This window comes from Centropristis striata, chromosome 14 (genome assembly GCF_030273125.1).
Source record: "Centropristis striata isolate RG_2023a ecotype Rhode Island chromosome 14, C.striata_1.0, whole genome shotgun sequence".
Classification (NCBI taxonomy): Eukaryota; Metazoa; Chordata; class Actinopteri; order Perciformes; family Serranidae; genus Centropristis; species Centropristis striata.
Genome location: NC_081530.1, coordinates 27,053,195 through 27,066,020, shown reverse-complemented (window position 1 = coordinate 27,066,020; position 12,826 = coordinate 27,053,195). Strand labels below are relative to the sequence as shown.

Here is a 12,826-nt window from a genome sequence, read left to right as displayed (position 1 = left end):
GGTACCCATCCCTACATTTATTATGACTATCATAACTTCAATCTGTCACAGATCTTCATCAGCCTGATCCCTCGAACCATGACTGATGGCAATTTTGCAGAAAATGATTAGAGTTATTATGGTTACAGTGTTACAGTGTGAGGATTCTACTTTTGTTTTGAACACACCATGAATCCCTGACTGCATCTTAAAAAATAAACACAAAAACAGCCTACCGTCATGAGGTCTGCATAGCTACGAATTCTGCTGACTGAGGTGCTGGTGGTGGCAGGGAGGGGCTCCTCTCCCTCCTCTTCTTCCTCCTCCTCCGTGGCTTCGTAGCCCTCGTCAGGACAGGAGTCACTCTCGGTTTCATCGGTGTTGGTCATCATGTCGATGAGGTGCTCCAGCGGCGGGCTGAGTTCACGCTCCTCATTTTCTTTGAGGCCAAAGTCCAGGGCTTTGTAAATCATGACACCCAGAGAGTCGATAACCTGTGGCACAATGGACAAATTAGATGGTATGGATTATTATTTTGTGCAGGAAAATGAATTGTGAAGGAAATTTGGTGTTTCCTGCATGGTGGGACATGAAGTAGGCAGCGACCTACTTGATATTGACTCTGTGAACTTAACTCTGATAACACGTAGACCAGTGGGCTCTGTCCTGATGTGATGTAAAGGGCAGGAAGATATGGCCACATTGAGGCTTACTGAAGTATCAATGCTGGGAACTGCAACAGATATAAGTCGAGCGGTGTACGGGACTTTGTTGTACTGTAAAAGAGCCATTCGGGATTGTGCGGTGTATGGAATACGAATGTGCTAATAAAACTTGCTGAACAGTGTATTGAGTGCTTTGTGTTTGGCCAGCTCACCCATTAACTTAGTGCAAGTTGTCAAAATTGCCACGTTAAGTTTGACATCCACTGCCGTTTTTCTAAGATAGAAATAAAAAGACCAAAAGGAAGAATAAAGATGGATAAATACAATATGAACATTCAGGTGTAAACTTAATTAAGTAGAGAAGCTGGAGGACATTTCTTGCCCACTGACATTTGTTTACTTGTTACAGTAAATGCCAAACATTATGTTCTTTCTCGCCGACAGACTACTCACAATTTTATGTTCCCAGTGCTGCTTTATAATTAAATGGCACTCTAGCACATCCTCATGGAACAGACCCAATTTCTTAGTGTCCCTATCTTAGTTTGATTAACAACTATCTACAACAAACTTTTCACCTGAACAGACAAGAAGACAGTTCATGTCCTCAAACCAGATGTGAAACGAGGCCACAGTGTTCCTCCAAACAGCGTGATTATTGCCATAATCTGGGGATGATTTCATTTCATCACTGCTTCCCCTCATTAACAAGCAGGGGATGACCTATCTTTTTTTGCAGCTAGTTCCAAAATGTCTCAAATAACCAGTCGTCTACAACGAGACAAAGTTGTTCTTTCACTGCAGCATGACAAGTTGGCTCTGCTGTGCAATGTCCTCCGCTTTAAACTCAATCAAACCCTTACTCAAATTTATGAAGCAGCACAGGACAGTAGTGGCCCGTCATCAGACAGAGTTGTCATCTCGTTACACTCCGTTTCAATCTTCAGTTTGGTGACAGATTCAAAGGGCTGGACCCCGACAAGGACTGTAGCTCATTGAGGATGGATTCCAAGAGCTGACAGTTCTCAGCCAAATAGTAGATTTATTAGCCGTATGGGTCTTAAAGTAAAATTATTAAGGAAATTATTATCCCTACAAAAAGGTAGTGTTTTTTTTTGTTTCATGAAACTTGGTGGAAGTGTGTACCATAGGTCAAGGAACAGCCCATTGATTCATTAATTTTGGAGCGGATCTGAATCATGTGGCGGATATACAAATTATTTTTCACTCATTACCATAGCAAGATAGGGCATTTGGCCTTGGCAGTGGTCTGTGCTCTCCCGAGTGCCCCTATAATAAGTAATGAAGTTTTAAAAAGGAATGAAACATCTTTTGATCTCTACACTTGAACTCATTTCTGACAAATTCCTTTTAGGACCTCCACAAAATCACTTGAGCCGACGCTTCAACTCCTTTCAGGACTTTCATCACAACAGATTCTTTTTCTGATGAAGACCGAGAGTCAATTTCTGTTGGTCTGATAGATTGCTTATATGCTCCAAGAATACATTTATAACATCAGTTCACCTAAAGACAGAATGTCTTGGGTTTTTGTCCACAGTTATCTGCATCACTTAATAAAGACTACCTGTTGGATCAAGCCATCAAAACCCTTTATCACCTCCTTCTTCCATTGACAAACAAGGTCATGTAATGTCTGAGATCTTTATATTTTCGTATTGCAGCACTACTACTTTGTTTTCTATGACATCAAACCAGAGAATGATGTCAGAGTATAACCGATGTGGCCACAAAGTTTACCCAGGATTCGGATGTGGACTGAAACTGCGAGCTGCAAATCTATTTGTTTGTGCACAAGCATCACCTCAAAGCTATTTTGAATAATAATGATGAGCCAACTTTTCCTATTAGCGTTACATACTGTGAGTCATTACTGTACTGTATGTTCTTATCCAGAAAGGAATGGAGCGACATTGTTGAAAAAGGGAGGTGTCCAAATAAAACAGAGTGTTTATTCGGGTGAAGCTGGTCGTTGATGGGCATGGCTTGCTATGCTTGGGTGAGGTGCCAGAGAACAGCACCTGGATATGGTGTCTGGGAGTGTAGCACACAGAAGGTTAGGGTGTTGACTGAGCATGTTTGGGATCATTAACTGCAGCAACAGAGGCGGGAATATCATTATATAACCAAAAAGTCATATAGAGTCCAAGTGCCGCCCTAAAAGTATTACGATGTTTCCTTTTTTTTTTGCCATTGATTTTTCTGAGAAGCATGAATTTCCTCATATTTCCTCTGAATTACAGTAAACAGGTGTGGATATCACAGTTCTACATCACCTGACTAACAGGAGTGCTTTAGCTTTCACTTTTACAAAGGTGAGAAGCTTTTAAAACACTCATATCTACAAAGGTTGAGTCAACTGTTAGTGGCATTCAAGTCATGGGAGCCGTGAGAGAAAAATAGTGAATACAATTTAGTAAAAATTATATCAGTAAGTGAAAAGGAACATTTGTATTTATGCACCATTTAGGTTTTGTCAAAGGAGTAAAGTGTGCACTAATTTTGAACAGTACAAAAGGTCAATTTCTGAATTTGTGTCATCAGAAACTGCTATGGGATTATAACTCCCTTTTCAATAGCTTTCTATAAATAAAAGTACCAGTACGTAATCAAAGGACTGTATTCTGAATTTTCCGACCTAATGATCCAATTCTTTTCTGGAGAGAGGTCGGTTTTGCGGTCTTGTACTGCTATCATTTTATCAACCATCTCTGTGTGCAGCTGGTAATCCTGTTCCAGGGCTAAAATAAATATCCCATTCCTTAGTGTCTCATTATGTAACCTTATAATCCATCTGTAGGACAACATGGCCTGGAGTGGGCGGAGATTCTAGGGAATTCTGAAGTGACAGACAGCACAAGGGGTCTCATTAATGGGCCATAGGGACACAAGGATTTACTTTGCCCCGTGTATAGTGAACTCACATCAGTAATAACGTGGGGAAAATCCTCTTGTATCCATGTGTAATTTAAGCATTAGACTAGATTTCCAATTTGAGGAAAATTTGCTATACTGGCAAGGCATGGGTGGATTTAGTAGTTATTGGTTAAATCCTATTTCACTGCCAACGCAAAATGGTTTGTAATAAATAACAGCCTGGTGGTTTAACAGTGGCTAAGAGAGAAAAGATCACTCTTAAAAATATAACTTATTAAATCACAGTTAATCTCTATAAACAGATCTCTATAATCAGTCTGGAACAGGACCATATCCTGGTACCGTCTAGTTTCTGCTAGTAGTCTTTTTGTAATCCAAGTATTATTGACTGATCACGTTTGAATGGGCTTTAGTTTACTTCAGGTAACAGTCCACGTGGAGAGGAAAAGTGGCAGTATGAATTGGCCGAAAGGCAATTTTGGAACCCATTGGCTATCGTCTGACAACGATTTAACTTTTTGCTACTTGTGAAACAATTTAGCCACAGACGTCGTCTCTGTACTCCATTTTCGCATCTCACATTGCTTAACAGACTGTAAACAATGACACAGAGGAGGGGGACTTGTCTCAAATATTGGTTATCGATCACAAATCCACTGGCTACTTCAGAACCGGAGATTGAAACACAATGCAATAATGCGTATAATATGTTCAATAATCTGGTGGTTTATGTTGTCGAAGGTTAACGCAGTCCAGAGCATAAACGACAGCTTGGACTCAATTCAGCAAATACAAGGTTAAATCCGGACATAAATAGCTACAGAAGAAGTGAAGGCCGGGTAACTCCACCCTGTCCTTTCACCAACATTGCCACAGCTTCATAGTTTCCGATCAAAAAATCTCTCCTGTGAGTTTATGGCAGGTGGAATGGGGAAGATGTATCTTAATTATTGATAGCCAGCTACCAGGAATGAGAGGAAAGAAAACAGCTAGGTTTTATTATGAAACCTCACACCCTCATTTGAAGACCTGTGACTCAGAAGAATGGGGCAAGGAGCCAGAGCAGACGAGGAAGGAGGAAGGTGGGGGAAACAAGTATGCGGATAAACAGTTGGGAAAGACAGCCAGAAAATCCACTGCTGGGTTTCAGGCACGGGCAGAAATGTTTGGTAGCAAAACCTCTAATTGAAACCAGGCACCACCCAGGATGGTGGAAGCCTGCCACAGTGGATGAAACAGTCATATGTTGTCATCGCTGTGGTGTTGGCCAACCACAGGTAGCACAGGAAATCGCCTACATTTTTAAATGCGTCTTAGGAAATATAGCAGGATGAGTCATCTGGGTGTCATAGAGAAAGATAGTATCCTGCGTGGGCCTGTAATTTTAAGAAAATGGCTAAAAAAAAAGTCTATTCAGAATATTCTCCATCTTCCCTCAAAGGCAACTTTTCTCACGCTCCACAACAAATCATGATGCTAAGATCTTGCATGACATCATTCTGCAGGGTAAATAGTGCTTCAGGCTTAAGTTTTCCAACAATGACTTGATTTAGAATACAGAATCTCATTCTCACATGAAGACCCGTGTCAGACGCATCATCTTGAGAATGAATGATGAATAGGAAGAGAATTTTTTACTCAAATAACCTTTGTCTCCTGAAGAACCATTGCCTTTAAAATTAAATCTTCATGCTCTAGCTCGCAAGAAACATTTCCATTAAAAAAAAAATCTTAATAGCTAATAAACTCTATAAAAGTAAGTCTTCAAATAATGACATTATTATTTGTGCCTACCCTCAACAAAATTAAGTTTTTCAACTTGGTGAAAACTTGGTTCAAGCTTAGCAAACACTGGCGTTTTGACGACCAAAATAAATAAAGAAGGGCACATAATTAAAAACATCTGTTTGATCTGCTTTGGAGCCAAACAGCTCAGACATGCAGGCAAGCCAGTTTGGTCACTCACGAGTATGTGTGTCTGGTGAGGCTAGAAATCATGCAGCCTTTAGCCCCAAGACTGTGTGCTACTGTCTGGAGGAGTTTTAATGTGTGACAACCCTTGGTCAGATGAAAGATAAATAAATGAAGAATTGTAGCATTTCCTGCTTTTTATAGCTACTGCATGTTTTAGTGGTTTCTAATACAGTTATCCTTTATAGAACATTTCATAAATAACAAAAAAGCTCTGACAAGCTCCAAGTAGGGTGAAAACACACACACACACACACACTCACCTTTGTACAGTTCTCAATTGAATATTTCATTTTTATTTACATTTTAGACAACATCCCAACTTTTTTGGAATCGGTGTCGTATAAGACTGCTCAACAAGCAGTACAAGAGGAGCAACCATGATGGAGATAGCATCAGTGAGTCAACCAGTATGCAGATGGTCAAAGAATGAGCCGTTTGTCTTAAAGAGCACCATAAACGTTCACACAAACACAGGAGAAAGAGTCAGACTTGCGTGCTGTAGTTGAGTCTTCTAGCACACTGATCTTTTTAAGCAAATATACGACTATTCCTAGTTTTCCATTAAATAAATTGTCAGTTCAATAGCTGTAATAGATAAGGGCATATCCATAAAAATCAACATGACAATACAGATCAGAATGTCAATCCATATCAGTTATCGCTGGTGACTTCAGCTTTATGATACAGTTGAAGCTAGGACAGGTCTGGGAGAGAGGAAGTGCTAAAGTGTCGCCGTAAACAACGTTTACATTTTATAAAAAAAATAGATAAAAACCCTTTCTGGCCTATTTTTTCCAATATATGTCAAGAGTAAAATTACAAACACTATCCATCTGAAAGCACAAGTCTGTATTCTTGCAGACTGCAGTTACAGTAATGATATCATCCTTGGGTTTAAGTTAACACAATAACATTCTGCAGCCTGAGGCACAGTGTGGCCATCTGAGTTGACAGAAAAGTCAGCTAAGCAGCCCTCAGCGCTTGCTGCAGTAGTAGAGCAAATCTATCACAAAACAGACAGTTACATAACCGTGGCTAAATCTAGAGGTCTTCCACTGCAGGAGTGGATGCTCAGCCTCCTCCAGTCTGAAGCTTTACTCTTCACAGTGGGACAGAACACGCATGCTGGTCAAAAACTGTCCAGTTTGCATTCATAAATTAGGTAATCCGGAAAGTGCTGAGGACAGAGGAAATTTCCCCCCAGATCAAAAAGCCATCACAGACAACATGTGTCATCATGTCAAGCTGTCAAGCTGTCAGTGATAAAAGCTGATACTGCAGGTGCAGGTAGAGAATATTAATTCAAGTGAGAAAAATATCCAGATAAAAATACTTAGCAATGCAAGGTGTGCACAGCAGTCACTGTGTGTGCCAAAAACATTCTCCCAAAATGGCAAACGCACAGAGCCTAGTTTATTTCACTACAGCCATTATTCATCAACTGCAAAAGCTGACAGTTTGACCTAAAAAGATTTTTGTCACAATCCCAACAGTGCCTCTCAATGGCACAGAAATCTGAAATCAGCTTCTGTGACAGAGGAAAATAAAACCTTGCTCCGCACACAAAACAAATTTGTCTTATTCCAAAACCCACACAGGACTTTCTAGCAGCTACTAAAAAAGATCTGCAGCAAAAGATCTGATAACATCAGAAACTTGACGGACAGAAGAGGAAATTCAATTAATCTCCCAGGTTTGACTGGACCAAAGAAAATAAGAAATAGATTTTATTTTCTTTGGTGGATATAAATAGGAGATCCTGACTCAAATAGCGGCGACTACTCAATAAATTGCATTCCTGTGGTATTGTGTTTACTGTGAATATCCCTGTATAAACAGAAATAGAACCTTGGGGGCTATAATATAAGCTGCATGAGTGCTTTTAAGTGAAGCTGTCAATGTCACAAAAAAATCAATTGATTGATTAGGATAAAAGCAGGATGTAACAATTAGGTCACCAAATGTCAGGCATACAAGGATCAAAAAGGTCTCTCCGGGGGGCCACGTCTGGACTTGAAAGCAACAAACAACTGACCCAAAAAAAAAAAAAAAAAAAAACATTCAGAAGAATCTGCAGCAACCATTAAAATGTATATTAAAAAATATGTCTCTGCCACTTAAAATGTACATCAGAGCTGACAAAAGGAAGAATAGAGAGAGTAGAGGGAGAGCTCATTGCCTACAGTGACTGGTATAAGGGACACACACTAAACACAGAAGCCTCACATGCAGACACATGCAGCCCCTGTTCAACCAGCTGCAGTGTGGAAGTCAGTACTGTACACTGTTTACATGCATAAATATGCAATGCTCTGCTGAATGTGGGCCAAACTGACAAATAAATCTAACCATCTGGAAGGAGGATAAATGAGAAGGAGGATCCAACTGGAACTGAACTTTGAAACAAGAAAAAACAGGTGAACACTTGATACTCTGATGTCATGGGTTCAGATTATTTGGAGAATTAGGAAAATAAAACCTTCAGATTACTCGCATTACTGCCATTTGCTGAATACCTCGCTTACGATTGAAACTAATAGGATCCTTTTCAAAATCCAGGGCTTCTCCTTGTGCGTGATGCTGGAAAGCTAATTGTCTTGGCCCAAAATTGACCTAGCAGGTCTTGGCAAACTGGAGGACCTGTAATTGGATACTACAACTAATCTCACCTTAATCTTCATCTGAGGACAAACTGGGTTAATCTGGTCCTGACGGCTACAACAGAAGGTGCAAGTATCAGACAAATCCTTTTCCTTGACGAAATATTTACTACAAGCAATAAGGTGACAACTGAGTAACACAAGTGAGAAGCTTAACCATGACCGGTCGTCTCTCAAGTCACAAAATGATACTGCATCTTGTTTGACAGTATTGTATCCCAAAACAGGATAATCATTTGTGTAAATGAGAGAAAGTGGGTCAACTCAACAAGCTACTGATTAGCTCCGAAAGACTCAAGAGTGCAGAAGGAGAGAAGGGTATGAGAGAGTGACACTGGTTGATTTGTTGGTTGGCTCAAGACACCAAGAAACAACACACAGTCACAAACACACACACGGCAGGACTGTGGCCAAAAGTGTGAGAGCACTGCTGTATATTATCAATCAAAAGGGTTAAACTGTGTTTGTCTGGGATGATGTGGGCACTAAATCAATTTCCCCCATGATCAGAACATATTTAGGTCAAGGGAAAGCACCAGAGTAAATTTATAGTTCTAGTTAATGTCAACAGGCTCCAAGACATTTAAAATTATACTGAGCACATAAAAACAAATTTAGACAGAGCAATTGAAACTAGGGCTGGGAGATACGGACAAAATCTCCAATCCCAGTACACTTAATTTCATATCTTAACAACGATATATAATAGCAATATAGCTGGTAATTCAGTAATTAATTTTTACTGCTGTGTGAATTAAATATTTGACGTTTGAAAAGTTCCATCAAAATATTTCACATCAGATTTTGTGACAAATTAAAATTTGAGTTAGCATGTGGTTATTAATTTCAATAATGTCACTATGTACCATGATGTGATGATATATGCTTTTATCACAATATGATCCAATGAAACACAAAACATTATAATATTAAATTGTTGCCCAGCCCTAATTGAAACAAAACTGTCATCTACAGCTTTGCCTTTGGCTCTGTGGTAAGGCAGTTCTGCTTTGAGTTAAATGCTAAGTTAAGCATGCTAACAAGTTCATAATATTATGTCTAACAGGCTTATGTATAGCAGGTATAATGTTTACCATCTTAACCATCTTAGTTAGTTAGCATGCTAACATTTACAGCTGTGGCTAATGGGAATGTCATTAGTTTAGTAGATATTTGGTCATAAACAACTTAATCACAATGTTAGTTGATTATCATGATAGATTAAATGTAATTTCAAATAACCAAACCCAAACAAAGTGGACATGGATGTCCACAATATTGCATTGCAAGCCACCAAATAGTGTTGAGACACTTTCACTGCCATCTTGCACTGCACATTGCCAGTCAATCACAGCTGTCAATCACGATGTCACAGCCCCCTTTAATAGCATCAAATAACTAATTAAAATTATTATTTTTAAAATGTAATATCTTTATATTCAGTCTGTTGTTTTTCCTCAGGGGACCATAAAAGTCTCTACAAACTTGTTCTAGAGACAAACAACTAGTTCTTGAGATGTTTCAGTCTGGACCAAACCAGACTGGACCAACAAGTGATTTACAGAGAGCCAAAACAAGTAACAGGTGATTATATATATCTGCTTAAGATATCAATCCATGAGACTAAAAAATGAATAAACACTTTTTTTTTTAAAACAAGGTGTGCCCTCGAAGTTCAGTCACGTTTGCTTGTTTTTTGTAGTATTGTAATGCTGATACACAAATACCAATTGTGCAAGATGCTTTTCCAACAAACCAACAAGGCAAACACACCCTGTTTATTCATTGTAACACAGAATAAGCAAAGCTACTGATGCAAGAAGCAGCTCAGTATCAAGTAGCAAAATAACGTGCAAGTAGAAGAAGAGGAGGAGAAGGGAAGGGACTGTCAGCTGAGTTGGAGGAATTCCTTCCAACTAATCCATGCAAAAACACACACATGCCTGTGATCACATGAAGTACAAGGCAAACATGAAGGGCTATCAAACTGCTCTGAGTTATCAGAGGAGTCTCTGTGTAATTAGTCTGTGTACACATAGCGAAGCTTTGAGAGACACTTCTCCTCCCAGGATTATACAGTTTACTTCGCTTGGCCAAACAGACACGGGACACATGTCCTCTTCACGTGGTATTCGGTGATGAGTGTAGAATACTACCGAGAGTGATGCATTTAATGAACAAAAAGAGAAGAACTCGTGCTCTCTTTTAAGTGCTCTTCTGCATCAGAGTGCAGCAAACACAATGCCTACAGAACAAAGGAGAGAGTGCTATTTGCACAGAGTTCACTCCCACTCATTCGTGTTCAGTGCATCACAGGTCAGGGCTCAATCGCTGGGACAGACGCTTCAAAGGTTGCCATGCTTGTATGTTATATTTGGATATGCAGCAATTCATTTAATGTTGCTGCTTATCCACATCTACAGTTGGACTGAAGTGATGGTACACAACGAGCAGATTTCTTCCAGTCCCTTAAGACAAACTACAAAAAAAAAAAAAAACACTTTTGCTTATATAGATGAAAATGTTTTTCCTCAAGGTCAACAATATTGCAACACAGTGGCCGCACCAGCCTACATGTGGTGCGATTGCTCACTGTAGAGTCAGTGGTGGGCAAGCGGAGACAATAGTTACTGTATCTGTTTTGTCCTAATAGTTTTAGAGTAAATAGAAATCTGATAAGTGGATTAATATTCACGTTTAAAAAACAGTATGTTGTATCTTGAGCAGGGGTGGACAATTCATTTTCCCAAGGGGCCACATGACCAATACTACGAAGGTTGCAGGGGCCGGACCAAAACTCTGAACTAAATTCTGCTCAATATTAATTTAATCGCTTTATAAAATACATTAAATTATCTGGTTTTGAGCTGCTACTGATAGGAATACATGTTATGATAAGACTGTTAATGTGGAGTAAATCAAATATAGCAGTAAAAAGTAGTAAATACTCCAATCACTATATCACTAGTCCATTTATTTTAAACACAACTGTAAATGTCCTTTAGTAAGCTTCCTATTTGTGTTTTCGTATTATATAGCTTGTTTTTCATGTTTGTACATTTTCAAGGTGTTTAACAATGTTGAGGTGCTTTTATTTTGGAAAAAGTGCCGTCCAGTGTGAAACAGGTGCTTTCATTTTGAAAGGTAGTGACAGGAAATAACCGGTAGAACGGTTAAATGAAAAAACGAACGGTAAATAATAACGAGTGCGTAGTAATTCATATAAAGTTGATATAAAGTATCAAAAAGGCTTCTATAGTGGCTGGCTGACAGGAACAAGGTTTGTTAAAGTTTATTTTCTTCTGTCATATATATTAGTGGCTATATTTGTTGTCTTAACTATAGTAAAAGTGTTGTTAGCTAGTGCTAATGTTTGCTATTTTTTTTTCAAAATAAAAGCACTGCGGTTATATTGATTTCTAATTTCTTGGTAACCTCACGCGGGCGGACAAGGACAGCCAACTGGTCTGATCTTGAGGGTAATAAAACTAATGGACCAGGCTAATAGCAAACAGCACTCCCAGCACTGGGTGAAAAGGAAAACTTAAAGTGTGTGTGACTAAAGAGTGTGTGATGCGAAACTCACCTCTAATGACGTGGGGGCCGGTTGGTATTTATCTGTAATGACAGAACATTGAGAAAGTTATTTAGACTCAAACACTCCAGATAGTCATTAACAGTGCTAACACACCCTCTGAATTATTCAGCATGTACATGTTCTGTATAATTACACAAGACATCTTTAAAAGACAGAAAACACACCTCACACAGTGTTACATTTACATGACATCAAATATTAAACATGAGAATGCGAAGGGCTAAATATAGAGGAGGCTGAGAATTCTCGATTGCTTCACAGCGCTGGAGATGACTGAAAAAACTACGGAGTGAATAAATGATTATGTTTTCTCTGCAGTCACTGCACACTGCCTGGGGCAAACTGAGGTGTCGAAACCTGCCACTGGGGTCTGGTTAGAATGATACGAGTGCTCCTTCATAGTCAGGAGAATTATATTGGCCTCTATTCATTTCCATGAAAACCCCTCTCAAAATGGAAACTCAAAATAAAAGTACCTTGCTTTTGACCTTTCACACACACTATAAGCCTTTTCTAAAAGACACAACAAATCACAAGAATTTAAATGGACGGAAAGAACCTGAAGGTTCTCTTTCCCTTATTGGAGATAAAGAGATAAAATGAAAGCTTGAAGAATCTTATCTCTTGTTCTTTCACTGGCTGCTCCAACACACCTGTGCCTTTAGATTTTCAGGTAAGAGGGCAAAGTACACATAGTTAGTCTCTTTCCCACACTAAATAGTTACACACACTTTAACTTCTGACATCTAATCACAAGCCAATAGTGATCGGAACACAGGATATCTGCCGGTTAGAGTAACGTCAGGGGTGAAAGTACAAATAGAGAGATAGATCTGCAGACTTTGACACCAGTCCAGATTATAAAATAAACCCCTTTGCATATGAATAAGATACTTACTACAATTACATACACACTGATATGCCACTATTATGATGAATAGAATATTCAGAATTCGATACGGGTCATTTAAACAGCATATCTGGTTTGGATATTCCCAATTAGGCCTTATTTCAAATGGAATATTTTCCAACGCGTAGGATATGCCATTATT

General features: G+C 39.1%; 1 protein-coding gene across 3 annotated transcripts in view; it reads right to left on the bottom strand.

Moving 5' to 3' along the window:
• Window positions 1–12,826, bottom strand: part of spire1a (spire-type actin nucleation factor 1a) — a 33,293-nt gene that overhangs the window by 16,390 nt on the left and 4,077 nt on the right. For all 3 annotated transcript variants that reach the window (XM_059350015.1, XM_059350016.1, XM_059350018.1), the window contains exons 2-3: window positions 11,763–11,794; window positions 216–473 (exon numbers count right to left, since the gene is read on the bottom strand). In XM_059350015.1, coding sequence (XP_059205998.1) covers window positions 216–473; window positions 11,763–11,794 — 290 coding nt within the window. The remainder of the gene's footprint in view (window positions 1–215; window positions 474–11,762; window positions 11,795–12,826) is intronic.